The 26,850-nt window shown below is 45.5% G+C and overlaps 1 protein-coding gene across 2 annotated transcripts in view; it reads left to right on the forward strand.

The window, feature by feature from the left end:
- Positions 1–26,850, forward strand: part of KDM4C (lysine demethylase 4C) — a 732,113-nt gene that overhangs the window by 116,880 nt on the left and 588,383 nt on the right. For both annotated transcript variants that reach the window (XM_077475057.1, XM_077475058.1), the window contains exon 6: positions 6,338–6,387. In XM_077475057.1, coding sequence (XP_077331183.1) covers positions 6,338–6,387 — 50 coding nt within the window. The remainder of the gene's footprint in view (positions 1–6,337; positions 6,388–26,850) is intronic.

Genomic DNA, 26,850 nt, shown 5'->3' on the forward strand with positions numbered 1-26,850 from the left:
GCTCTGCCTGCCAGGCGCATCCACTCCTTGCCTCCCAGGTACACCCACTTCTCTTCTTGACCACCTTGGCAAACTGCAGCGCTACTGGGAAAATGTTTTGTAGACTGATGAAACAAAAGTCAAATTGCTCGGGAAGAATACTCAGCACTATAAATGGCACAAAAAGGGCACAACTTAAATCATCATCCCACCAGTGGAGGGAACATCATGATTTTGGCTGGCTTTTCTACCTCAGGGCCTGCACCACTTGCCATCACCGAGGGGAAAATTATTTCACAAGTTTACCAAACTTATCTAACAGGAGAATATCAGGGTGGCTGTCCACCAGCTGAAGCTTAATAGAAGTAGGGCAGCACAACGACCCTAAGCCTTTTGGAGTGGTCCGATCAGAGCCCAGATCTTAACCCAATTTCTTGATTTACTTTTAACAGTGTAGTGCAAAGGCCTGCTTAATTGCCTACAAATGGAAAGTGTTAAGGTTTGACCTCATATTCTATGGTTTTGGTAAATCTAAAGGAAAATTTAATAATGTAAAGCCAGCCTTCGATGAGGATCAGATAACATTTTATGGCAAATTACTGCGGAAAGTCAGTTAATTACAAGGGGTTCACACACTTTACCACTGTGTTAGAAAGAGAAAAATATCTTAATAGGGCAGTTTCTTTTACGATAACCTTAAACTTTGTTGGTATTGCACGCACTCTTAATCTACGTAAAATTTACTTTCATAAAAATTCTCTAGAAATCATTCCGTTAAAAGGCTGCCAAGATAAAGAGGACTGAATGTCTTATGCCGCGTACACACGACCAAACTTTTCAACATCAAAAGTCTGACGGAATGATTCCGGCAGACTATTCGAACGTGTGTGGGCTGCAGCGGACTTTTGATTTGCAAAAGTCTGACAGACTTTAGAAATGGAACATGTTTCAAATTTTTCCGACAGAACTCTGCCAGACCCAGTTCCTACTGAGAAATCTGCTTGTGTGTGTGCTAGCCTGACGGACTAAAACCGACGCTAGGGCAGTTATTGGCTACTGGCTATGAACTTCCTTATTCTAGTCCAGTCATACGTCATCACGTTCGATTCCATCGGACTTTGGTGTGATTGTGTGTGGCCAAGTCCGTTCATTCGGAAAGTCCGTCAGAACTCTGTCAGAACTCTGTCAAAACTCCATCGAAAGTCTGTCAGACTTAGTCCCTCAAAGTCTGGTCGTGTGTACGCGGCATTAGAATCAAAATAAGAATCCTACATAAGCTGCTTCATTTGCCTGGGTCCTCTCCACCAGTCTTTCTGCAGTCACACAAGGAACTCCTTCACTCTTTCAGACCAGGTGAATGCCCAAATATACTTGAACTGGTATTGAAACAAAAGGACTCTTAGTATAGTATATTTTTTTATCTTGTATAGTCTTTTTATAGTCTACTTGTTCATTTTGGCCAAAACCTTATAAATCAGCCCCATTCTCTTTATCTCATGCTAAACAAATTAGGTTTTTAACTTAACCACTTGCCTACTGGGCACCTAAACCCCCCCCCCCCCCCCCCCTCCTGCCGAGACCAATTTTCAGCTTTCAGTGCTCTCACGCCTTGAATGACAATTACTCAGTCATGTAATACTGTACCCAAATTATTTTTTTTTGTCCTTTTTTTTTCATACAAATAGAGCTTATAATTTGTGCTATAAATTAAAAAAGCCAGAAAAAAAAAAAAAAACACATTTTCTCCATTTCTGTGATAAAATTTAGCAAATTAATTTTTCTTCATAAATTTTGCCCACAATTTATACTGCTGGCCTATCTTTGGTAAAAACAAAAACAAATAGGTGGATATTTTTTGGTCTGTGTGAAAGTTAGGGCCGGTTCACACTGCGGGCGATGCGAGGCGACACCGACTTGCCTCGCCGCGACCTGCCGCGACCTGCCGCGACCTCAGCGGCGATTTGCAAATGACTTCTGTATAGAAGTCAATGCAAGTCGCCCCGAGATCGCCCAGAAGTAGTACAGGAACCTTTTTTCTCAGTCGGAGCGACTCGAGTCGCTCCTCTCAGAACGGTTCCATTGTACAGAACGGGGGCGACTTGTCAGATTGCGGCGAGGCAAGTCGTGTCGCCTCGCATCGCCCGCAGTGTGAACCGGCCCTTAGTCTACAAGCTGTCGTGCAAATCATACAAAATTGATCACACCTGATGTACTGCTGGCCTATCTCATTTCTTGCGACCCGAACAAGCCAGGAAAGTACAAAAACCCCTCAAATTACCCCTTTTTTTGAAAGTAGACATTCCAAGGTATTTAGCAAGATGCATGGTGAGGTTTTTGATGAAATTTTTTCCCACAATTCTTTACAAAATGATTTTTATTACATTTTTTTTTTCCACAAAATTGTCATTGTAATAGGTTATTTCTCTCACATGGCATATGTATACCACAAATGACACCCCAAAATACATTCTGCTACTCCTGAGTATGGCGATACCACATGTGTTTTTCACAGCCTAGCCACATAGAGAGGCCCAACATGCAGGGAGCACCATCAGGTGTTTTAGGAGCATAAATTGCACATCTAACTTATTGACTACCTATTATACTTTTGAAGGCCCTGGAGCACCAGGACAAAGCTTTTGCAGTCATTTTGTGGGCATTTCCAAACACCCCAATGTATAATCTGAGGCATAATTAGTCCTTGGAACGGTTCAAGATGTTTTTGGAAAATGTGGGAAAAAAATAACTTTTTTATTTTTTTTACACAAAGTTGTCCAGTTATAAGCTATTTCCAACACACCGTCAGGTGTTCTTTTGACACATAGCATGCACATACCAAGAATTACACCCCAAAATACATTCTGCTGAGCAAAGAGTAAATAAAAGATTACCTGTGGTTTTAGTAGCACAGTTGTCCACAGGAGGTTGGCGCTGGTCCAGCCAGCAGGCAGGGACTCTGTCAGCAAAAGTGAACGCAATTGTCCAGGCAACAGGCAGGAGTACTGTCCATAGTTGGTGCAGGCAGGGATACTGTTCATATACAGTCCAGGGTCAGTGCAGGCAGAGATTGTCAGCAGTGCCAAAATATTGGTCCTGGTAGTAGGCAGGAACATGGTCCATGTGGTGTGGTCAGTCCATGCGACATGCAGAGGCATGATGGCAGAATTCCTACATGCAGCAGGCAGAAGTAGGGCCTCGTTCAGGACAGAATGGGGACAGAGGTAGAGGCTTCTCCCACCCAAATCTTTTTGAAGCCTCTGCGTCTCCAGACCCTAATCTAGGAATGAAGAAAACAAAAAAAAATAGTTTTCTTCATCCAGAAAAACAATTCTGGAGCCCCTCACATATGTGAGACCCCTGTGTTATGAATCCCACTAGTTCAGTAGCAGGGTACAAGATCAGTCCAAGAGGCAGGCAAAAGGCATGGTCAAACAGTCCAGGATCAGTTCCAGATCAGGCAGAGGTATGTACAGTATCTGTAGGCAGAAGTGTGGTCAAATAACAAGCCAGGGTCAGTGACAGAGCAAGCACAGGCATAAGGGGTGTGGCGGTAAATGGCAGGAAGTGAGGGTTATGTTTACCGTATTTCACTAATTTACTGAAGTATGGTAATGGCGGAAACAGTCAACTATGCAACTCCTCCTCCTAGTGCACACCCAGCATTTTTTCTGAAGTTTTTGGCCTGTTGGTCTGGGAAGGATTTTATCAGGAAAATGGCGTTTGCAGAGTCTGCTAATCACATCGGATTAAATGTTTTCTGGTAGGCCATTTGGGAATGTGAGGCCAGTGGTGATTTCCTCCTGGTAGCCAAGGAAGGGTTTGGGGCTTTCAGTGAAGTTGCTATAGATAATATAGGTGTTGTATATGGCCAAATTAATTAAACAAATTGATACATTTTTTTATACCATGGATATGTTTGCCTTGTGGCAAGTTAGGGTTTGAGCATTCGGTTGTTGAAGTCAAGACCCCCCATGCACATATTGTATTCGTGGATACATGTTGGCTTTTGGATTGGGCCATTCTTCCTGGTGATCTCCACAAAGGTGTTGTGGATCGAAGAAAGCATGTAGACATCCCTTCTGTCCCTCCACTTCACTTCACAGCCAGAATTTCCTCATTACGCAAACTTACTCCCCTCTTCATAACTTTTATTGTTGACGAGGCTTTGAGGAAAGCCCTTCCGGTCCATCCTTACGGTGCCACTTGCTAGAGTGTTGTTCTTGTGAAGGTTTCAGAACAGGGGCAAACTCATATAAAGGTTATCTACGTACAAATGGTAGCCTTTCTCCAGGAGTGCATTTATGAGTTCCCAAACAACTTTCTTGCCTGATCCCAAGTAGTCTGGGCAATCAGGGGGATGCAGCTGGGTTTCCTTCCGCTCGTATACCATGGAGGCACATGTATACCTTGTGGCTCAGTTGCACAAATTATACAGCTTCATCCCATGGCGGCCCCTTTTGGTGGGAATAAATTGTTTGAAGCCCAGCCTGCCAGTAAATTTATTAAGTGACTCATCCATGCATATGTGTTGGTCTGGGGTAAACTACTGGAGGAAGATTTCAGAAAAATAATTTAGGAGTGGCCGAATTTTATAAAGCTTATCATAATTTGGGTCATTTCGGAGAGGGCACTGGGTATTATCATTATAATGTAGGAACCTCATACTCATGAGATATCTGGTTCTAGGCTTCACTGAGGAAAAGATGGGCATGTGGTGGATGGGGTGGGTTGACCAATATGAACACAATTAGTTTTTTTTTTTTTGGTTAGTCCCATACAGAATGTGAGGACCAAAAAAAATCTTAAACTCCTCCACTGTTAGGGCTCTCCACTCGTAGGGGCAGGCATAATATGACGTTGGGTTACTTGCTATGAATTGTTGTGCATACAGGTTTCACTGGGCCATAATTCATGCTTGCGTGTCCTCAGTAAAAATGAAATGGGGAAAAAAAAATCTATTGGGGAAATTTTTTGTGTCTACCTGGACTCCTGGCTGGGCAGTGAAAGGGGGAATGTTGGCTTCTCCTGAATTAGGAGGGAGCCACAAGGGGTTCTGAAGGGAATAGGGAAGGCTGGCATGGGACTTAACCCTTTGGGACTGAGGTGACGCCCCACTGGTATTTGGTCTTTCTTGCCGAGGCACTGCGGTGCTGGTGGATGGCACTGCCTCCTCACCATAACAACTTCGTCTGGCGGGCAGACAATTGTCCTCCTCAGAGGTTGTCGGTGTTCCACTGCTTAGGACAGGTGCGTAGTCAACGTCAGACTCGGAATATGAATTTGAGGAGGAATCCGAAGTGGAGAGCTCCCCGTTGCTCTCGTCGACCGCAAGAATATTGTACGCCGCCTCAGCTGAAAATGATTTTCTAGACATTGTTGGTGGGCACTGATGACACATGGCACTGATGACACTGATGTGGCACTGATAACAGATGGCACTGACACTGATAGGTACTGTGGCACTAACAATGGGCATTGTATTTACTGTGTTTCAACTGTGTTGGCACTCACAGAATCTGCAGCACAGAAGCTCACGCCTCACATGCGGTCTCTGTGTGAGGAGGGAGAGCCAGCAATGAGAGATGATCTCATATGTTTACATTTGAGATAATCTCCTATTGGACACGCTATTCGAGTGCCAAATTGCTGCTGTGATTGGCCATTTACCATGATCTGTGTTCCCTGAAGCGCAAGCAGGGAACAGGTAAACTGGCAATTAAGCCCCGTGCTGTAGCCGTCTTTCAGCTATAGCGCGGGTGTGGAGTGGTTAAAGTGATTGTAAAGTCTTGTTGTTTTTCCTATAAAAATTAAGAAACGTGTTCTACTTACCTGTGCTGTTTCAGTGGATTTACACAGAGCAGCCCAGATCCTCCTCTCGGGTGTCTCTTCTGTGCCCCTGCCCCCCCCCAACCTGTTGAGTTCCCCCACAGCAAGCAGCTTGCTATAGGGGCACCCAAGCTAAGTCACAGCTCCCTATGTCCATTCAGCTATGCCTGACCCCCCACCCTCTCTCTCCCCTGATTGGCTGGCTGACTTTGGCGGCTGGCACCGCTGCTGTGTCTCCACCAATAAGGAGGGACAGTCTCGGAAGGCTAAGACACTCATGGACATTGCTGGACACAGATGGGGCTCAGGTAAGTGTTAGGGGGGCTGCTGCACACAGAATACCTTTTATCTTAATGCATAGAATGCATTAAGATAAAACCTGCCATTACAAGTTCTTTAAAATGGTATTCTTTAAAAGTCACGTAGTGTAAATCTGTCCATACAGTATGTAGGCATTATGTAGCATTAAATTCTTAATCGCTTGAAGTTTTGTGATCAAGTGTTTTTATTTATTTTATTTTTCTGTCTCAAGGTATTCCATACCACCAGAGCATGGAAAAAGACTGGAAAGACTGGCTCAAGGTAAGTGTGCTGAAAAAGTATTCAAATATTTGATCAACTTTTTATACCTGCTTGTCTCACTGAAATTTTGAATCTTCTTCCCTTTTTTTTTTGTTAAGAAAACCAGAAAGCATGCTTCAAATTGGGGTTCTTTAAAATATTACACTGAGTAGATTAAATTGCTATGTCATCAATATGTGTGTGTTTTGTGTAGTGCACCCAGTTGTCCTGCTTTGCTGCCCCCTGCAGTTGCCAGCAATGTCCTACTGTCAAAATGACAGCCGGCAGCTGCTGTGTAAAAACAGCATCTGTATAAGCTGCTGCTATAAAAAAAAAAGACTGTCTGACTCAATGTTTCTCAACAGTGCTCAGACTGGAGATAGAGATACAAGTAACATTGTTTTCTTTTGTATCTACTGTTCAAAGGGATGAGCCTTGATCTGTTTTTAATGTCCATTAGTTACATGACCAAAAAAAATTAACTGTTGCCAAAAAAAAATGATTAAACTATCTTTTACCCTAATCAAGCCTAAGTAACTACCTTTTACTCATACATATTGATTTCCTAATTCTTTTTTCTTTTTGTTTATTTTTTTCTGAACACTAATATTTTACATTTTCTTTATATTAATTTTGTTCGGTAATTTTTCTAGTGTTTACATAAAATAGAGCAACATTCTCCTTTTGTATATAACTGTGTCATGCTTTATACTAGAATCATTTTTTTTTTATGTAATTTGAACGCGCGAAAAATTACAGAAAAATGTATACTTTTCATTTTACCTTAGCTCTATTTTTTTTTTTTTTTAAATCACTTCAATACCGGGCCTATTCTGGCACTCCTCTCCTACGCATAAAAATCATAATTTGTTTGCTAGAAAATTACTCAGAACCCCCAAACATTATATATTTCTCTTATATTCACCGGCCGACACAGCTCCTCTCTGTAACAAATGGGTTTGTTAGCCTTATCACTAGGAGAATACTAGGCATAGTTGTAACGCAACACTCAACTCTTAGTTCCCGCCCAGGGGGCGGTCCCTCAGGCTACAACCCCCCACCTTGCAAAGCAGCATCAGCTTTACTTTGCCTAATAAAGGAGAAGGACCTAGGAACCCTGCGGGCCCATTGGTCCGTATTTTTTTTTTTTATGCAAAAGCTTGGATTTTTGCACAAGATGACTGATCTTGTGATCTACTATCAACAGCTGGCTGGGTGACAGGCTGGATACCCTTATCCTTGTAGTCTCCCCAGTCTGGCCATCGAGTGTTTGCAGGTCGCAGCTATGGCTTGGCAGGCCACGACATACCTCAGCTCCAGAGGTGGTCAGTGAGCTTTTATGCTTCGGGGTGTACATATGACCAGGCTACTGATGTCTGCGCCACAGTATGCCGAGGCCAGTAGCTACCCTGTACCGATCAGGTGTAGATCTACAATAGAATATCTCCCAGCTTCAGGACTGGTAAGTACAGCTCTCCCTGCCCCAGTGGGGTTGAGCAGCTGGGCATTCCCTGGGAGGTCGATTCGGGGGTCCCTCACCTCCCTCTCTTCTCTCTCTCCTCTCCCCTGCCCCTATCTTCCCTCCGCCCCCCCTATCTTCCCTTGCCTCCCCCTCACGGGGGGGGGGATGCTGCATGTGGTACTGAGGTGTGTGTGTGTGTGTGTGTAAGATCCCTGAGGACTCTCACCTGGGATAGGGGACTGGCTGGCTGGTGGTGCGTGGATCCTGTGTGTTTTGCTCCTGGGAGGTGCCTTTGAGGGTCTGGCTGTGTCTTCGGTGCAGTGCTATGTGTCTGCCATGTTTATGTCTCTGTCCCTCATGGAAGCTGGCCGGTGGCCATTTTAGGTGTGGGCAAAGGCAGCAGATCTTCTAGGCTTCAAGCGTACATTTTCACAGTGATTCCCTATTCGGGACACTGGTGGCCATTTTCTAGATGCCTGAGCACGTTTCAGTGTTCTCCTGCAAGCAGCTACATGTGCTTTCAGCTTCCTGTCTGTTTTACTGGACTCTGGGCGGCCATTTAATGTAGTCTGAGCACGTTTTTAGATCGTTTTAATGATCGTTCTGACGGACTGACACTGAAACAGTTTGGATTCCTCTGCACCTGGGAGCACTAGGGGTCTACAGGCACTGCTGTGAACAGCGCAGAACTCCTCAGGGTGGTGAGTCTGGTGGGTTAGAGCCCCTCAGTCGGCTGCAGCATGGAGGGTGGGACTGTCACTGTCCTAAGTCCCCTTCGGTTGGCAGACAGGGTAGGGTCAGCATGGCTTCAGAAACTGGTGTTTTTTTCTCCAAAAATCCAGGCAATTGCAACCGGGTCACCTGCGAACTATGCAGTCCCCATGGACACCCTGATGGCAGTCCTCAATTAGTTTGTTTCCAAGATGGAGGCAGTGCGTGGGAAGAAAAATGCTAAAAAGCGGCCCCTGCCCCCCCCCCCCGTCCTCTGGGGAGAGCTCTGACGCAGACTTGGGTCCTGCTGAGGCTGGTGACCCCTGCTCTGTCTTGTTAGATGACGCTGACCAGGACCGTTCGGATAGCGAGGATGAGTCCCGGTTCGGGTCCAGGCGCGACAAAGCGCTTGTTGGAGCACTTATTACAGCTATGCGTGATACCCTGAAGATTCAGGAGCCAGCGGATCCCTCTGCTGATGTACCAGTCTCTTTTGCCTTTTGGGTCTCGCAAGTTCACCTAAGGTGTTCCCGTATCTGACTTATTTTGACAAGTTAGTTTACAAGGAATGGGGTCGCCCGCAACGGACCTTTTCGGTCCCCAAATACATGGTGGTGCTTTACCCCTTTGAGGAAAGCCTTCTCAAAAAGTGGTCGGCTCCTCCGGTTGTGGACACTCCCTAGTATCCAGGCCAAATAAAGTAACCACGTTCCCGGTTGAGGGGACTCCTGCATTCAAGGATCCCATGGACAGGAAGGCCGAGGCAGTGGCTCATTCCTTGTTTATAGTTGTGGCGTCAGCCATGCGACCTGTACTGGCATCCGCATTGGTGTCGCAAACACTGACTGAGTGGGCAAAACTTTTGCACCGCAAATTGGGAGAGCAACAGGCTTCTCCGGCCCTGGATACTCTCCCTCTGTTATCCAGGGCTTCAGTGTCAGCTGTGGTGCTGAGGCGCCTAATTTGGCTAAAATGCTGGTCTGCTGACCAGCCATCCAAAAAAGCCCTCATGGATCTTCCCTTCCTTGGCGACCGTCTCTTTGGAGCCTCATTAGATGACATAATTAAAAATGCCACCGGTGGTAAGAGTACCCTATTCCCACAGGCCAAGAAGGCTAAGGAGCCACGCCGTAGGCAAGGGCCCTCTTTTTCCGCTCACAAACGGCTTTTTCGTCCGCCCGGAGCTTCGACAAAATGTCCCCAGCCCGACAGGACGCCCGCGGACGGTCAAAAACGTCCCTGGAACTGCATGTCTAACAAGCCTGCCAATAAAAGTGCTACCGCATGGAGGTTTGCCCCCACCCATGTCTCAGGTGGGGGGTCGCCTTCGGGTCTGCAATCTGATTTCCACAGGCTACAAGATAGTTTCTCTCTTGGCCGCCAAACAGATTCTTCCCCTCCAGCATACCCGTATCCCCGGTTCGCCGGGAGGCCCTGTTGGGGACGGTAAGGGATTTGCTGAATTGCGGGGTGATTGTACCGTTTTCGGACTCGGTACGCTTCCAGGGATTTTACTCCAAATCTGTTTGTGGTTCCCAAGAAGGAAGGGGTACGTCCGATCTTGGACCTAAAAGCCCTCAATCACTTTGTGAAAGTGCAGAGGTTCAGAATGGAATCGGTTCTCTCAGTAGTCGCTGCACTCCAGCAAGGGGACCGCCTGGCATCCTTAGACATCCAGCATGCGTACCTGCACATACCCATATGCCTTCGGCATCAAATGTTTCTGCGATTTGCAGTTCGGGAAGACCACTACCAGTTTGTGGCTCTCTTGGTCTGGCATCAGCCCCCCCCGAGTCTTTACCAAGGTACTGGATCCAGTTTTGCGTTGCTGTGACAACGTGGGATCGCAATCATGGGATACCTAGATAATCTCCTCCTGAAGGTATCTTCTGGCTAAGAATTAGGGGAGGATGTGGCGATCACCATGCAGACCCTGCAAGAATTTTAGTGGCTGTTGAACCTCAAAAAGTCAGTGATTGTGCAAACCCAGCGTCTGGAGTACCTAGGCTTGCTGCTGGACTCCAGGGAAGCAAGACTTTTTCTCCCTTCAGACAAATTGCAGACTCTCAGATCGGCGGTCAAACTGTTGATGAACCGCAGGTGGTCGTCGCTACGCTTTTGCATGCGTGTATTGGGGCTCATGGTAGCCTCCTTCGAGGCAGTACCTTATGCCCAGTTCCACACCAGAGTCCTGTAGAAGGAGATTTTGACAAAATGAGACAAATCTCAGTTGTCCCTGGATCGATAGATCCAGGTGAGCCAATCAGTCAGAGACTCACTGATTTGGTGGTTGAGATCCTCGGTGATTCAGTCCGGAAAATCGTTCCTTCCTCTGAAATGGACGGTGATCACGATGGACGCCAGTCTATCCGGCTGGGGTGGAGTGATGGGGGTTCAGTTGGTTTAGGGCCTCTGGTTGACGGAAGAATCGGAGTTGCCGATCAATCTGCTCGAATTGAGAGCGATCAGTCTGTGCCTCTACACATGGTCGATGAGACTTCAAGGCTGTCCGATCAGGATACAGTCAGACAATGCCACGGCTGTGGCGTACATCAATTATCAAGAGGGAACAAGAAGCTCAGTCGCTGCATGGGCGGGAGGTCGCTCACATACTTCAGTGGGCAGAATGACACGTACCAGCCCTGTCGGCCATTTATATCACGGGAGTGGAGAACTGGCAGGCGGACTATTTGAATCGACTAATGCTGGACCCAGGAGAATGGGCGTTGCATCCGGAGATATTTAGGTTGCTGTGCCTGAAGTGGGGCACACCAGACGTGGATCTACTGGCCTCCTCTCTCAATCGGAAGGTGCCAAGATTCATGTCCAGGACAAGAGATCCGTGGGCCAACGCATCAGATGCGCTGGTGGCTCTGTGGGATCCGTACCAGCTGAGCTATGCCTTTCCTCCACTGAAACTGTTGCCACATCTGCTTCAGAGTGGAACCCAGGGGATCCCAGTGATACTGATTGCCCCAGATTGGCCTCAGCATCCTTGGTACACAGACCTGGTGCGTCTGGTGGCAGACGCTCCCTGGGGACTGTCGTTGCGAGAGGACCTTCTGTCTCAAGGTCCGATTCTCCATCCTGCTTTACCATCGCTGGCTTTAACGGCATGGCTATTGAGAGCCAGGTGTTGAGAAACCGGGTCTGTCGGACTCGGTGATTCCAACTATGTTGAGAGCACGGAAATCTTCTCGGAAGATATAACATTGTATCTGGAAGGCCTACATCTCCGTGTGTGAGGAGAAAGGATGGCACCCATGCTCTTTTTCCATATCTAGGATATGTTTCTCCAGCAAGGAGTAGACCAGAGATTGGCATTGAGCACCATCAAAGGGCAAATTTCAGCCTTCGCTGTCTCCTTTTTTCAACGACCCCTGGCATCGCACTCCTTAGTGAGTACCTTCGTTCAGGGGGTACGACATGTAGTCCCTCTGGTGCGTCCACCGCTACCCCCATGGGATTTTAACCTGGTGTTGTTGGCGCTTCAAAACGTTGTTTGAAAACATCAGGGAGATTACCCTGTTGACCCTTTCCCAGAAAGTGGTCTTTCTAATGGCCATCACATCGGCCAGGAGGGTTTCGGAACTGGGGGCCTTGTCCTGCAAGTCGCCTTATCTGGTTATCCACAGGGATAAGGTGGTGTGGCATCCGCAACCGTCTTTTTTTTTTTTTTTTTTTTTTTTTACCGAAAGTGGTCTCAGCTTTTCGTATCAATGAGGACATTGTATTACCATCTCTGTGTCCTAAGCTGAAACACCCTAAGGAGGTGGCCCTTCACGCTCTTGACGTGGTTAGGGCTCTGAAGGTGTATTTGTCTGCCACAGCTCCTTTTCGGAAGTGAAACGCACTGTTTGTTTCGGTGGCTGGTCCAAAGAAAGGCATGGCGGTCTCGTCGGCTACCATTTCCAGATGGGTCAGACAGATTGTAGTACAAGCCTACGCCTTGAAGGGGCAGGTGCCCCTTTTTCCGGTCACGGCCCACTTTACAAGGGCGATCGGAACATCTTGGGCCTTCCGACACCAAGCGTCGGTCGCTCAGGTGTGTAAAGCGGTGACCTGGTAGTCTGTCCACGCGTTTACCAAGTTCTACAAGGTAGACATCAGTGCATCGGCTGCTGCCTGTTATGGCTGCAAAGTTTTGCAGGCGGCCGTGTAGTTGCGATTAAATATGCAATGGATATTTTTTTCCTGGTTTTTCTATAAAAACGCAGTATTGTTATGTTAATGCACTGTTGCATTACTTCTGCAGTTTGGTGCGGTCTTGGGGATAACTCCTGTTGAGGATGCCCTGTCTTTTTTTTGGTGGTTTTCCATGCACTGCTGTTTTTTTGTGGGTATAATTTTATCTTTTATCTTTACGTTATACTGCTTGTTGACGTACTGATGCTGCTTTGCAGGGTGGGGGGTTGTAGCCTGAGGAACCGCCCCCCCTGGGCGGAACTAAGAGTTTTGAGTGTTGTGTTACAACTATGCCTAGTATTCTCCTAGTGCAGTGATGGCGAACCTTGGCACCCCAGATGTTTTGGAACTACATTTCCCATGATGCTTCACTACACTGCAGAATGCATGAGCATCATGGGAAATGTAGTTCCAAAACATCTGGGGTGCCAAGGTTCACCATCACTGTCCTATTGATAAGGCTAACATTCCATTTGTTACAGAGAGGAGCTGTGTCGGTGAATTACAGAGAAAGGGATTTTAGGGCGAGTACAAAAAATCCTTTTTTATTTTTTATTTTTTTTAGCAGCCACCCTAGGGCAGTGATGGCGAACCTTGGCACCCCAGATGTTTTGGAACTACATTTCCCATGATGCTCAACTACACTGCAGAGTGCAAGAGCATCATGGGAAATGTAGTTCCAAAACATCTGGGGTGCCAAGGTTCGCCATCACTGCCCTAGGGAATAAAATGGCGGTCATTGCAACTTTTTATCTCACACAGTATTTGCGCAACAATTTTTCAAACGCATTTTTTTGAAAAAAAAAAAAAAAAAGTTTCATGATTTAAAAAATAACAAAACCGTAAAGTTAGCCCAATTTTTTTTATATAATGTGAAAGATGTTATGCCGAGTAAATAGATAGCTAACATGTCGCGCTTTAAAATTACGCACACTCATGGAATGATGCCAAACTTCAGTACTTAAAAATCTCCATAGGCGGCGCTTTACATTTTTTTACAGCTTACATATTGGGAGTTACAGAGGAGGCCTAGAGCTAGAATTGTTGCTTGCGCTCTAACGCACGTGGCGATACCTCACGTGTAGTTTGAATGGCATTTACATATGTGGGCGGGACTAACGTTTGCGCTCGCTTCTGAGCACGAGCTACCGGGGACAGGGGCGTTAAAAAAAAAAAAAAAAAAAAAAATAAATAAATAAATATATATATATATATATATATATATATATATATATATATATATATATATATATATATATATATATATATATATATATATATATATATATATAATAATTTTTACTTTATTTTTACAACTTTTTTTTTTATTTTTTGATCACTTTTATTCCTATTACAAGGAATGTAAACATCCCTTGTAATAGGAATCATTCACGACAGGTCCTCTTTATGGAAAGATGTGGGGTCAATAAGACCCCACATCTGTCCTCCAGGCTGGAAAGCATGAGATCGTGAAACAAATTTCACCGATCCCATGCTGACAGCCGCGATCGCGGCTTTGTTTACTTCCGGCAACCCAGGCATGATGTCATAACGTCACACCCTGGCCTCTGACGGTCATAGAGCTGACTGGTGACCATCTGGTCACTGGAAATTTCTATTGTCCTCATCTGGCGCTGGACAATTCTTTCTCTGGGTCCCAGATGGCACGGAAGAGCCAGGAGAAGCACCGGATGGTGGCAGGAGGGGGTGGGGGGGGGGAGATGTCCCCTCCAGTCGCCTGTAAGAATGATCAAGCGGCGAAAATACCGCTATGATCATTCTTATGGTGCACAGAATCGCCGACTGAAAACAAGGATATCTGAATGATGCCTGTGGCTGCTGGCATCATTCAGATATTCCCACTGAAATTCCAGGATGTCATCTGACGGCCTTTGGCGGGAAGTGGTTAAACTTGCACTGATCTGTTAGTAAAAGTGTTTTTTTTTTTTTTTTTTTTTTTTAATAATACTTTATCTTAAATAATGGAAAAGTTCTTGTTGATTAAATCGTTTCATACCAGAAATTGTACTCCATGGGGAGGCGGATGTCGGTGGAAATCGGCTTTACGTCCCATACACACGGGGAATGTCCGGAGACTAGGCCGAAACAACTAATCTATTATGAAATTAATCGATTACTATTTTCATAATCAATCGGCCACTAACATAATGGGGTTAAAAAACAAAATAAAATTAGCCCTTTATAGTACAAAAAGAGCAAATCGCTGCTGTAAATATTACGTTCACTGTCCCATAGTAAAAAATGAACCCCTTACAGTAGCGAATATTTGCTCTTTTTGTACTATTTTTAGTTTTTTTTATCCCGTTATGTTAACCACTTCAATACAGAGCACTTAAACACCTTCCTGCTCAGACCATTTTTGAGCTTTCAGCGCTGTCGCACTTTGAATGACAATTGCGTGGTCATGCTACACTGTACCCAAATGAAATTTTTATCATTTTTTCCCACAAATAGAGCTTTCTTTTTTTTGGTTTCAGTTTCAAAACTTTGTAAATAAGTAAGTTTTCTCCTTCACTGATGGGCACTGATGGGGCTACATTGATGGGCACTGATAAGGCGGCACTGATGGGCGGCACGGATGGGCGACACGGACGTACACTGATAGGTGGCACAAATTGGCACTGATAGCTGGCACGGATTGGCATGGATGGGCGGCACAGATGGGCATGGATGGGCGGCACAGATGGGCATGGATGGGCGGCATGGATGGGCGGCACGGATGGGCGGCACAGATGGGCATGGATGGGCGGCACAGATGGGCGGCACAGATGGGCATGGATAGGCGGCACAGATGGGTATGGATAGGCGGCACAGATGGGCGGCACGGATGGGCGGCACAGATGGGCATGGATGGGCGGCACAGATGGGCGGCACAGATGGGCATGGATAGGCGGCACAGATGGGTATGGATAGGCGGCACAGATGGGCACGGGTGGGCACTGATAGGCGGCACGGGTGGGCACTGATAGGCGGCACGGATGGGCACTGATAGGCGGCACGGGTGGGCACTCATAGGCGGCATTGGTGTTATACTATAGTAATGGATGCCAATCAGTGCCCATAATGGATGCCAGTGCCCACAATGGGCATCACTGATTGGCATGCATTATTGTTTGGCACTGATTGGCATCCATTACTATAGTATATAGTATGGATGCCAATCAGTGCCAAACAATAATGCATGCCAATCAGTGATGCCCATTGTGGGCACTGGCATCCATTATGGGCACTGATTGGCATCCATTGTGCTGACTGGCATCCCTGGTGGTCTAGGGAGGATTACCTTTTCCCTGGTGGTCTGGTGGCGTCCCTGGTGGTCCAGTGTGGGCATCCTCGGGGGGGGCTGTGCTGATAATCGATCAGCACAAGACCCCCCCTGTCAGAGGAGCAGCCGATCGGCTCTCCTCTACTCGCGTCTGACAGACGCGAGTGAGGGAAAGCCGATCAACGGCTCTTCCCATTTACACTGTGATCAGCCGTGATTGGACACGGCTGATCACGTGGTAAAGAGTCTCCGTCGGAGACTCTTTACCGAGATCGTAGTTGCCGGGTGTCATGATTTTTTCAGCTGCTGCAAGACTAGGACTTTTTTTTAACGCAAAACGGTGCTATTTTGATTTTTTGGTTCAATATACTTCAATGGAGAAGCTGCACAAAAGCATGTAATAACAAAATTTGTGTTTTTTAATCTGCCCAACAACAAATTGGGCAAAAAAATTTGTAAAAATGCAAAACATTTTTTTTTTTAAAGGTTATTAACAGATTAATCGAAACAATCGGCCAACTAATCGTTTATGTAAATAATCGTTAGTTGCAGCCCTACCGGAGACATTTGTTCACAAAAAAACGGCAGACATTCTGCCCTGTGTGCATGTCGGCCGTGCATGCTGGAAAACCAGCCCTGGCTGACTCCCAATCAGCGTTCTCAGCAAATGGCAGTGAGCACTGATTGGAGTGTTCTAGCCGGGGGGGGGGGGGGGGGGGTGGGGGGGGGTGTTAGAAGAGTGTTTCTGACTGGAGCTGGTCAGGGTTTTTTATTTTTTTATTTATTTATTTATTTTTTGCAGCCTGCAGGGTTGCATGAAAAAAATAAAAAACTGTTAGTGTGTACCCAGCTTTAAACTCCATTTTTTTTTTGATTATAGAGTGAACATTGTCTAATTTTATAGGTGAGCTTATAACATTTTTAGAAGTCATTAAAACATTTTGGCTCCAGGAGATCTTTTTGCCATAATGTGCATGCCCATTACTGCTCACTACCTAGCAACTCACCGATGCTTCAATCTTCAAAGTCTTCAACCATCTTGAATGCCCAGGCTCAGGTGATAATTCACCGCACAAGGGCGTTTCTTTGTAAGTTTGCAGAACCCATGCTGGGTTTCTGCACTGAATTGTGCGTACTTGTCTCAGTGTATACTCATAGGAAAGTAAATGCTAACAGGAAAATCAGTTATGACAGAGAATACAAAGTCATGAAAACTTTTTTTTTTTTTTAACTCGTGGTTTACTTTAACTTTGTGAGTGTGGTATGGACTCTTTATTAAGATCTCAGTGTTTTGTTTTTCAGTGCCTCCAACCTTATGGTAAATTTGTGAACTTTGTTCAGATAGTCGGTACATACCACAATACTTTTGCGAGTTTCATTTATGGGGATTTCTTACCAATGTATAAATATCTCCCAATAAAATCAATAAGTAAATACTTTGAATTTAATAACAAGTATAGTTATACAATTTTGTACAGAACTGGAATTTCTGGTGATCAATATTTCACATGCACATTATCAAAACATCAGCACGGCAATAAGACGATATTGCTTAATATTTTACAAATAACTCAGGGGAGCCCAAATTGTTCTGTTAGAAAAATGTGTCGTAAATGCGCTATGCGTTCAAGAACACAATATCCCTTGTCGCTTGGGGAAACAGTCTTCTGAATTTCTCCGGCCAGAAGGAATCCAAAGTATGTCTCAAGGATTCAACAGATAGATATTGCCAATTTGAAAGAAATATTAATCTAACAGAACTGCTAAATTGAATGGGGTGATAAATATTTTCCCTGGGACCACAGTAAATTAAATTTATGTAATACAAGTTTATGTCTGGATTCCCCCAAACACGGCTTCAATAGACCCAGCCTAGACAATCAATATGGGTAAATGAATAATTATAAAACTACCCTACACACTGCACATGATAATGTTAACACACAAACTGTAAAATACAATCCCGACAATTTTGAGAAGAAGATAAATGAATATTTGTCTGGTCTGTATCTTACCAACAGTTTAAAAGGGGAAGATATCTGACAAATTCTAAGTACTTTGAGTAGTTTCAGTCACAAGGTCCAGCAAGATGGGGAGTGGTTGAATATCAGCAGGCTTCTTGATTGTCTAGGGCAGGGATATGCAATTAGCGGACCTCCAGCTGTTGCAGAACTATAAGTCCCATGAGGCATAGCAAGACTGACAGCCACAAGCATGATACCCAGAGGCAGAGGCATGATGGGACTTGTAGTTTTGCAACAGCTGGAGGTCCGCTAATTGCATATCCCTGGTCTAGGGGGTGTATCCGGCATGTAGGTCTGTGATCCCTATCTATGGCCCTCACATGCTTTATACCAGTGTTTCTCAACTCCAGTCCTCAAGGCGCCCTAACAGGTCATGTTTTCAGGATTTCCCTCAGGTGAACCAGCTGTGGTAATTACTAAGGCAGTGAAACTGATAAAATCACCTGTTCAAAATAACGGAAAGCCTGAAAACATGACCTGTTGGGGCGCCTGGAGGACTGGAGTTGAGAAGCACTGCTTTATACCATCTGGGACAATAAGCTCATAAAATTATAAGCTCTGACCCGAAGATTTGGCTTATTCTGCATTGGTTGGAGAACTCTAATGATTTACCTGGTGAGCTTAGGGAATATGATCTTTAGCCACTAGGTGTGTCTGAGGACAGAAAATGTATTCTAAACTATTTGTTGAAAGAAAATATGTCCTCTTTCATGATGGGTGTCTACCTATATATTGGGGTTAATGAATATATGTCTATATTACTCGGACTCCGACAACTGGTACAATATACAATACACTCAGTATAATTCCTATCAATCAATATCACACAAAATGACTGTCTATATGGGTAAATGCATAACTCCTGCATATTCTGTGAATACCTATTTTTCTTTTCCATACATCACGGGACACAAAGCCACATTATTTACTGATGAGTTATATAGGCACCACTAATTGATGGACTTTGGCACACCCTGGACATGAGGTTTAAAACCCTATATAACCCCTATCCTCCGTTTTTTCGCCAGTATCTTAGGTGTTGATCACGAGTAATGACGTGCTGTACTGAGCTCCGCTGGAATATTCCTTACTGGGGCAAGACATGCAACCGGGTCCATTCAAAGTGCCTTTTCCAGGCCAAATTGACTTGCTTGTCTTTTTAGAGAGCTAGAACCCAGGATCCAGTATTTGTTTTTTGTTTTTTTTCCTGGCGGGGGGCTTTACAGGCCCAGGGCTTTGGATCCCCAATTTAAAAAAAGGGGGCGCCAGTCCCGGAAGGTTTTCTAAACGGAGCCCACCGTGAGAGGTGAAGATTGGGTATGTTACCACATAACCCTGCAGCTGGATAAGGTAAGGGAGATTCCTAAGGAATTTTTCTAATTCTTGTGCGGTTTCTCCTTTTAAGTAAATGTTTGTTAAGCCTAAAGTTGCCACCGGGGGCTGTCGAGCACCTACCTTTCCATGCTTGTCAGTCTTGTGTCTGTGTGCAAGCTGCACGCTCCTCTGAGCCCATGCTCCAGGTAGGATGTGGGGATGGGTTTCTTTTCGGGAATGTCCCCCCTACAGCTTACTTCAGGCTAGAGGCCATAGGGCAGTCGGCGGTATGCCGCACCACCTCCCGCTGTCGCCATTACAGCGGCTCTTCATCCACCGGCCCTCCTCTCTCTGCCTCAGCCTCCCCTCCATGTGTGATCCGATCAGAATCAGAGCCCTCAGCTCACGTGGGAGAAGCGATCTTTTTTTGAAAAGGACATTGGGAGGGGGGCGGAAGGGGTGGTCGAAGGAGGGGGGCGGGGTTTAACGCCCACAACGCGGGCTATGCAAGGCTATAAAGTGCACTCTTTTGCAGGTGCACACAGCTCAAGGAGGGACACAGAGAGATGGATGGCATGTGAGTGTGGGTGGCGCATGCATTCCTAGGCAAGATTTAGTTGGCATCAGACTGAGCCTTGATAGCAGCGGCAGTTGCTGGACTATTTTGCTCAGCAGTGGGTGCATTTCTGGTAGTACCTCTGCATTTGTACTTGGCAGAAGGGAAGGTACAAATACCCTGAAAAATAGGGGCTTAAAGGCATCTCCCTCAGGCTCTGAAGACCCCCCCTCTGCAGCACAGTCTCCCCCTGAAGGACCTAGGGAGGCTGGTCACAGTGAGCCGTCAGGGTCAGGGGTTGCAACTGCTTCTGGCATTTCAGCCCCTGTATATATTACTCAGAAGGTTTTTTTCCCTAACCATAAGTGGATTAGAGGAAAGATTAATGACTTTAATTGCATCTTCACAAATTGGAAGAAAACGCATTAGGTCCCTTCTACCACCCAAGACCCTCAAACAGGGGAACACTGGGAAAGGGGAGACTAATCCCCCTTAGAGGACCGGGATGAGACTGATGACTCCTCTTCTGAGGAATCAAGCGGGGAAGGACCCTCTTCAGCTTCACAGGCTGAGAAATTGCTGGTGCAATCTCTTACTGAAATGGGCTGCTCCACATTTAATTTACCCGGTAACTGAGTCAGTTGAAAAACCCATGTCTTGTTCACTGAAGCCTCCTCAAGCTGCGCATGCTTTTCTTGTTCCTTTCTTGCTGGAAAAGCTTATTTATTCTGAGTAGGATCACCCAGAGTAACTTCTTTTTTCCCTCCTAAAAAGTTTTCAACACTTTATCCTATGGAGGAAAAATTCACAAAGCTGTGGGGTATATCCTGGCAATTGACGCCGCTATATCCTCTGTTAATAAGCCTGACTTGTCCTGTTGACAATGCTCAAATGCTTAGGGATCCAACCGATAAAAAAAATTGGAATTCCTGTTAAAATAAAATGTTTTTCCTTGGCAGGTTCAGTAGCTCAACCTGTCGTGGTGGCAAGTGGGGTTTGTCAATCCTTGAAAGACCACTTGAAGCAGGTGCTCAAGGTTTTCCCTGAGCAACAGGCCCAGGAGTTAGCCAACCTGCCAGCAGCTTTGTGCTTTGCAGTTGACGCAATCAGATTCTGTCCTTCAGACCTCTCGGCTTACGCTTGGGTTGGTGCATATGTATAGAATCTTATAGTTGAAAAATTGGTCAGCCGAAACGCCATGCAAAAAGCTCCTGGCTGGTTTTCCCTTCTGTGGTGTAAGTCTGTTTGGGGAGGATTTGGACAATTATATCCAAAAAATCTCAAGTGGGAAAAGTAATCTTTTGCCAGTTAAGAAAAGGAGTAAATGTCCCTCATTTAAACAGGCTCTTTCTCCAGTGCCAGGGGCATCGGCCTCCAGGCAGTCGTGACGGCCTCCATCGCCCAGTTCAAGAGGTAAAACTCCAGGGACAAAATAAGTCCTGGGGGAGGAAATCTACATGACAGAACGCTAAAGCCTCCTTATGCAGGGGCGCCCCCGCTCGTTCGAGTGGGGGGAAGACTGCTACAGTTCTCAAGGGTCTGGCAGGAGGATTTTCAGGGCATATGGGTGGTCTCCACAATAACTCTAGGTTACAAACTAGAGTTCCAAGAATTCCGGTCTTCTCGTTTCCTCAGATCAAATGTTCCCAAAGACCCAGAGAAAAAGAAGTCTCTCTTTCAAGTGTTGGAGCGACTTTTGTCACAAAAAGTAATCATGGTGGTTCCCATGCAAGAGGAGGGATTGGGGTTTTATTCAAACCTTTTCACGGTGCCAAGCCAAAATTTAGATGTCAGACCCATCCTAGATCTCAAGGATCTAAACCAGTTCCTAAAAATGCAATCTTTTCGCATGGAATCAATCCGATCAGTTGTTTCCATCCTACAAGGAGGAGAACGTCTGGCATCAATAGACATCAAGGATGCATACCTGCTTTTCCCTTTTTTCCCCTCTCATCTGAAATATCTGCGTTTCGAAGTGGAAAACATAATTTTCAGTTTGTAGCTCTGCCTTTCGGTCTAGCTACTGCACCTCGGGTGTTCACAAGGGTTGTGGCTCCTCCTCTGGCCAGGTTAAGAGCCCAGGGTATAACGGTTATAGCGTACCTAGACAACCTGCTCTTAATAGACCGTTTGGTAGCCCGCTTAGACCAAAGCTTGGTCACCACAGTCAACTCCCTGGAATACCTAGGTTGGGTCCTAAACCTAGAGAAATCTTCTTTAAAACCAGTAAGAAGACTAGAGTACTTGGGTCTGGTCATAGATACAACCCAAAAGAGGGTGTTTTTACCCCAGGTCAAAATCAGTGCCATAAAGGAGCTGGTCCAGGTAGCCAGGGCAAAGAAGGGTCCTTCTGTTCGCCTTTGTATGAGGTTGTTGGGAAAGATGGTGGCTTCATTCGAAGCGGTTCCCTCTGCTCAGTTTCATTTGAGACTGCTGCAAAACATTATGCTGTCTGCCTGGAGCATGAAAGTCCAGACGCTAGATTTTCTGAAGCGCTTGTCACCAGTAGTGCATCAGTCTCAGTTGGTGGTTGGTACCTGAAAATCTGCTGAAGGGGAAATCCTTCTTTACCAGTTACCTGGAAGGTGGTAACAACGGATACCAGCCTTTCAGGTTGGGGAGCAGTTCTGGAAGAGACGACTGTCCAAGGGAAATAGTCCAAAACCAAGAGGACCTTACCCATCAACATTCTAGAGATTAGATTTGTACCTATCCCTAAAGGCCTGGACATTCAGGTCGCAGGGCTGTCCTGTCAGGATCCACTCCGACAATGCCACAGCAGTGGCTTATATCAATTGCCAAGGGGGCACCAGGAGTTGTGCAGCCCAGTGAGAGATAAACCAGATCCTAATCTGGGCAGAAAAGCATGTGCCGTGCATATCGGCAATCTTCATTCCACGGGTATAGAGCTGGCAGGCAGACTACTTGAGTCGCCAGCAGTTGTTCCCAGGGTAATAGTCTCTTCACCCTGACATCTTCCTGGCTATATGCCAAAGACGGGGGGTCCCGGATGTAGCTCTGTTTGCATCCATGTTCAACAACAAGATCGACAACTTTGTGTGAAGAACAAGGGATCCACTTGCATGCGGGACAGATGCGTGGGTGACTTTGTGGCATCGGTTCTCACTGATTTATGCATTCCCTCCTATTTTGCTGCTACTACGACTACTTCGCAGGATCAAGCGGGAAAATAAATTGGTGCTTCTAGTGGCCCAGAAGATCCTGGTATGCAGAAATGGTGACGATGGCAGTAGGGTCCCCATGGACCCTACCACCACGTCCAGACCAGTGTTCAATCCTACCTTACAAATGCTAAATTTAACGTTTTTGGCTATTGAAACCCACATTCTTAAGATTCCTGGGCTTTCAGGCCCAGTCATTTCTACCTTGATTTAATGCAAGGAAGCCAACTTCCAGAGTCATATATTATAGAGTCTGGAAGGCATATGTCTCCTGGTATGAATCCAGGGGTTGGTATCCCAGAAAGTATGTCATAGGGAGAATCCTTGCTTTTCTGCAAGGGTTAGAGATTAAGCTGGCCTTGAGTACCATCTTGGCCTCGTCGATATTGTTTCAACGTCTGCTTGCTTCGCATTCTTTGCTCTGAAGCTTTATACAGGGGGTAACACAGCTTAAGTCACCGGTTAGAGCTCCTCTGAACCCCTGGGACTTGAATTTAGTTCTGTCGGCTTTACAGAAACAGCCTTTTGAGCTGATACAACATATTCCCTTGGTCCTTTTGACAAGGAAGCAAATTTTTCTGGTAGCCATTTCTTCTGCAAGAAGGTTGTCAGAATCTTTCTTTTAAAGAGCCATATTTAATTATTCATAAGGATAGAGTAGCATTGCGTCCTCATCCTAGCTTTCTACCGAAGGCGATTTCAGGTTTTCGTTTAAACCAGGATATTCTGCCTTCGTTTTTTTCAGATTCCTGTTCTACGGAAGAATCTGAATGTAGTGAGAGCGGTCAAAACCTGTTTGGAAGCGACTGCTCAGATTCACAAAACTAATGTTTGGTTTGTGTTTCCTGAAGGTCTTAAAGGACAGGCAGCGTCAAAATCTTCCATTGCTAATCGGATTCGACAGGTAATTGTTCAAGCTTATGGTTTGAAGAGGAAAGTTCCACCTTTTCAAATCAAAGGGCGCTCCACCAGGGCTTTTAGTGCTTTATGGGTAGTGCATCATCTGGTCTTCAGTCCATACATTCAACAGATTCTATCAGGTGGATTTAAGAAGACATGAGGATATTGCCTTTGGGCGCAGTGTGCTGCAGGCAGCAGTACAAGGTCCTCGGGTCTCATTGCACCCTACTTTTATTGTGTCTTCCTCCCCTCAGATAGCATTGCTCTGGGACAGCCCATCAGTAAATACTGTGGCTCTGTGTCCCATGATGTACGAAAAAGAAAATAGGATTTTTTATAACAGCTTACCTGTAAAATCCTTTTCTTCGAGTACATCATGGGACACAGAGGTCCCTCCCCTCTTCTAATACACATATATTGCTTTGCTACAAAACTGAGGTACCCCCAGTAAGGGGAGGGGTTAGACTTCCTTTCTAGGGTGTGCCAGTGTTCATCACCTAGTGGTGCCTATATAACCCATCAATAAATACTGTGGCTCTGTGTCCCGTGCTGTACTCAAGGATTTTACAAGCTGTTATAAAAATCCTATTATTTTGGGACAACACATGCTATATGGGTATTTTTATGTAGTTATGGTCACAATTTATGTCTTTATAACAATGATGGCTATCTTTATACAATTCTTAATTTATTCTATATCAAAATATTTTTCCCTCCAAAAAAAGTTTTCTATGCTTATATCCTATGGAGGAAGACTTTTATAAAAAAAAATGGGGAATGGCTGGTACATGTGTGTTGAATCCTATGGTTGAAAAATTGGTCAGCCGAAGCTCCGTGCAAAAAGCTCTTGGCCAGTTTCTCTTTTCATTGTTCGGGGACAATCTGGATAAGTATATCCAAAAATTTCTAATGGGAAAAGTTCCCTTTTACCGGTTAAGAAAAAGTTTAAACATTTTACTTTTAAACGTACATAATCTTCAGTGCCAGGGGCAGCTGCCTCCAGGCAGTCTCGATGGCCTCCACCATCAAATTCTAGAGGTAAACTTCTCAGTCAGTCCCAGGGCCAAAAGAGGGCCTGGGGGAGGAAGCCCACAAAACAAAATACTAAAGCCTCCTTATGAAGGGATGCCCCTGCTCGCTCAGGTGGAGGGGGAAGGCTTCTGCAGTTTTCAAGAGTCTGGCAGGAACGTTGTCGAGAAAGATGGATGACTCCCTCAATTTCTCTAGGTTACAAACTAGAGTTCCCGTATCCTTGTTTTCTCAGATCAAATGTTCCCAAAGATCCAGTGAAAAAAGTCTCGCTCTTGATCATTTTTATTCAAACCTGTTCATAGTTCCAAAACCAAATCGGGATGCCAGACACATTTTAGATCTCAAACATCTAAACCGTTTTTTAAACATCCGTTTCTTTCAAATGTAGTCAATCCGATCTGTAGTCTCCTCCCTACAAGGGGGAGAACTTCTGGCGTCAATTGACATCAAGGATGCTTATCTCCATGTGCCGATTTTCCCCGCTCATCAGAAATTTCTATGCTTCGAGATAGAAAATCATCGCTTTCAGTTTGCAGCTCTACCTTTCGGACTTGCTACTGCACCTCGACTGTTTACAAAGATTCTGGCTCCTCTTTTAACCAGGTTAAGGGCCAAAGGTATAACAATACTAGCACACTAGTATAGATCAATCGGTAGCCTGCTTAAACCAAACTTTGGTCACCACAGTCGGCTACCTGGAAGACCTAGGTTGGATTCCCAACCTAGAAAAATTCTCCTCAAATCCATCAAGGAAATTGCAGTACTTGGGGCTGATCATAGATACAGCTCAGAAAGAGGGTGTTTCTGCCCCAGGAAAGGATCAGTTCCATAAATGAACTGATCCAGGTGATTAAAGCAAAGAAGAATCCTATTCGCCTTTGCATGAAATTGTTGGGGACGAAGGTGGCTTCTTTTGAGGCCGTTCTTTATGCGCAGTTTCATTCGAGACTGCTACAAAACAGTATCCCATCTACTTGGAGCAAGAAGGTCCATGCTCTGGACTTTCCAATGCATTTATCCCCCAGTGTGCATCAGAGCCTCAATTGGTGGTTGATATCCAAGACTCTTCAAAAAGGGAAATCCCTTTCTGCCAGCCACCTGGTGGTAACAACAGATGCCATCCTTTTAGGCTGGGAAGCAGTCCTGGAAGAAGCATCTGTCCAAGGGAAATGGTCCATCTCAGAGAGGACCTTGCCCGTCAACATTCTAGAAATTTGGGCAGTACGCCTGTCCCTAGAGGGCTGGGCGCTCAGACTATGGAATTATCCTGTCGGGATTCAATCTGACAATGCCACAGCAGTGGCCTTCATCAATCACCAAGGGGGCATGAGAAGTTGTGTGGCCCAGAGAGAGGTGAATCATATTTTCTTGTACAGAAAGCAACATTCCTTGTCTATCCACAATTTTCATTCCCGGGATAGAGAATTGGCAGGCGGACTACTTGAGTCGCCAACAATTGTTTCCAGAAGAATGGTCCCTTCATCCAGACATCTTTCTGTCAATATTAAAAAATGGGGAGTTCTGGATGTGGATCTGTTTGCATCCAGGTTAAACAACAAGGACAAGGGATCCGATGGCATGTGGAACAGATGCCTTGGTCTTTCCTTGGGATCATTGATCACTGATCTATGCGTTCCCTCCTGTTCTGCTGTTTCCACGGCTTCTTCGCAGGATCAAGCAAGAAGGGAAGGAGGTGATCCTAAAAATGGGTGTAGGGGAGCCTTGGACCCTACCACTGTGGCCAGACCTTCTCTCGCAGGGTCTGGTATTCCATCCTACCTTACAAATGCTAAATTTAAGGGTTTGGCTATTGAGACCCACATTCTAAAGGA

This window comes from Lithobates pipiens, unplaced genomic scaffold (genome assembly GCF_037356315.1).
Source record: "Lithobates pipiens isolate NorthernLeopardFrog02 unplaced genomic scaffold, aLitPip1_a1.2 Scaffold_13, whole genome shotgun sequence".
In the NCBI taxonomy this organism is placed as follows: domain Eukaryota; kingdom Metazoa; phylum Chordata; class Amphibia; order Anura; family Ranidae; genus Lithobates; species Lithobates pipiens.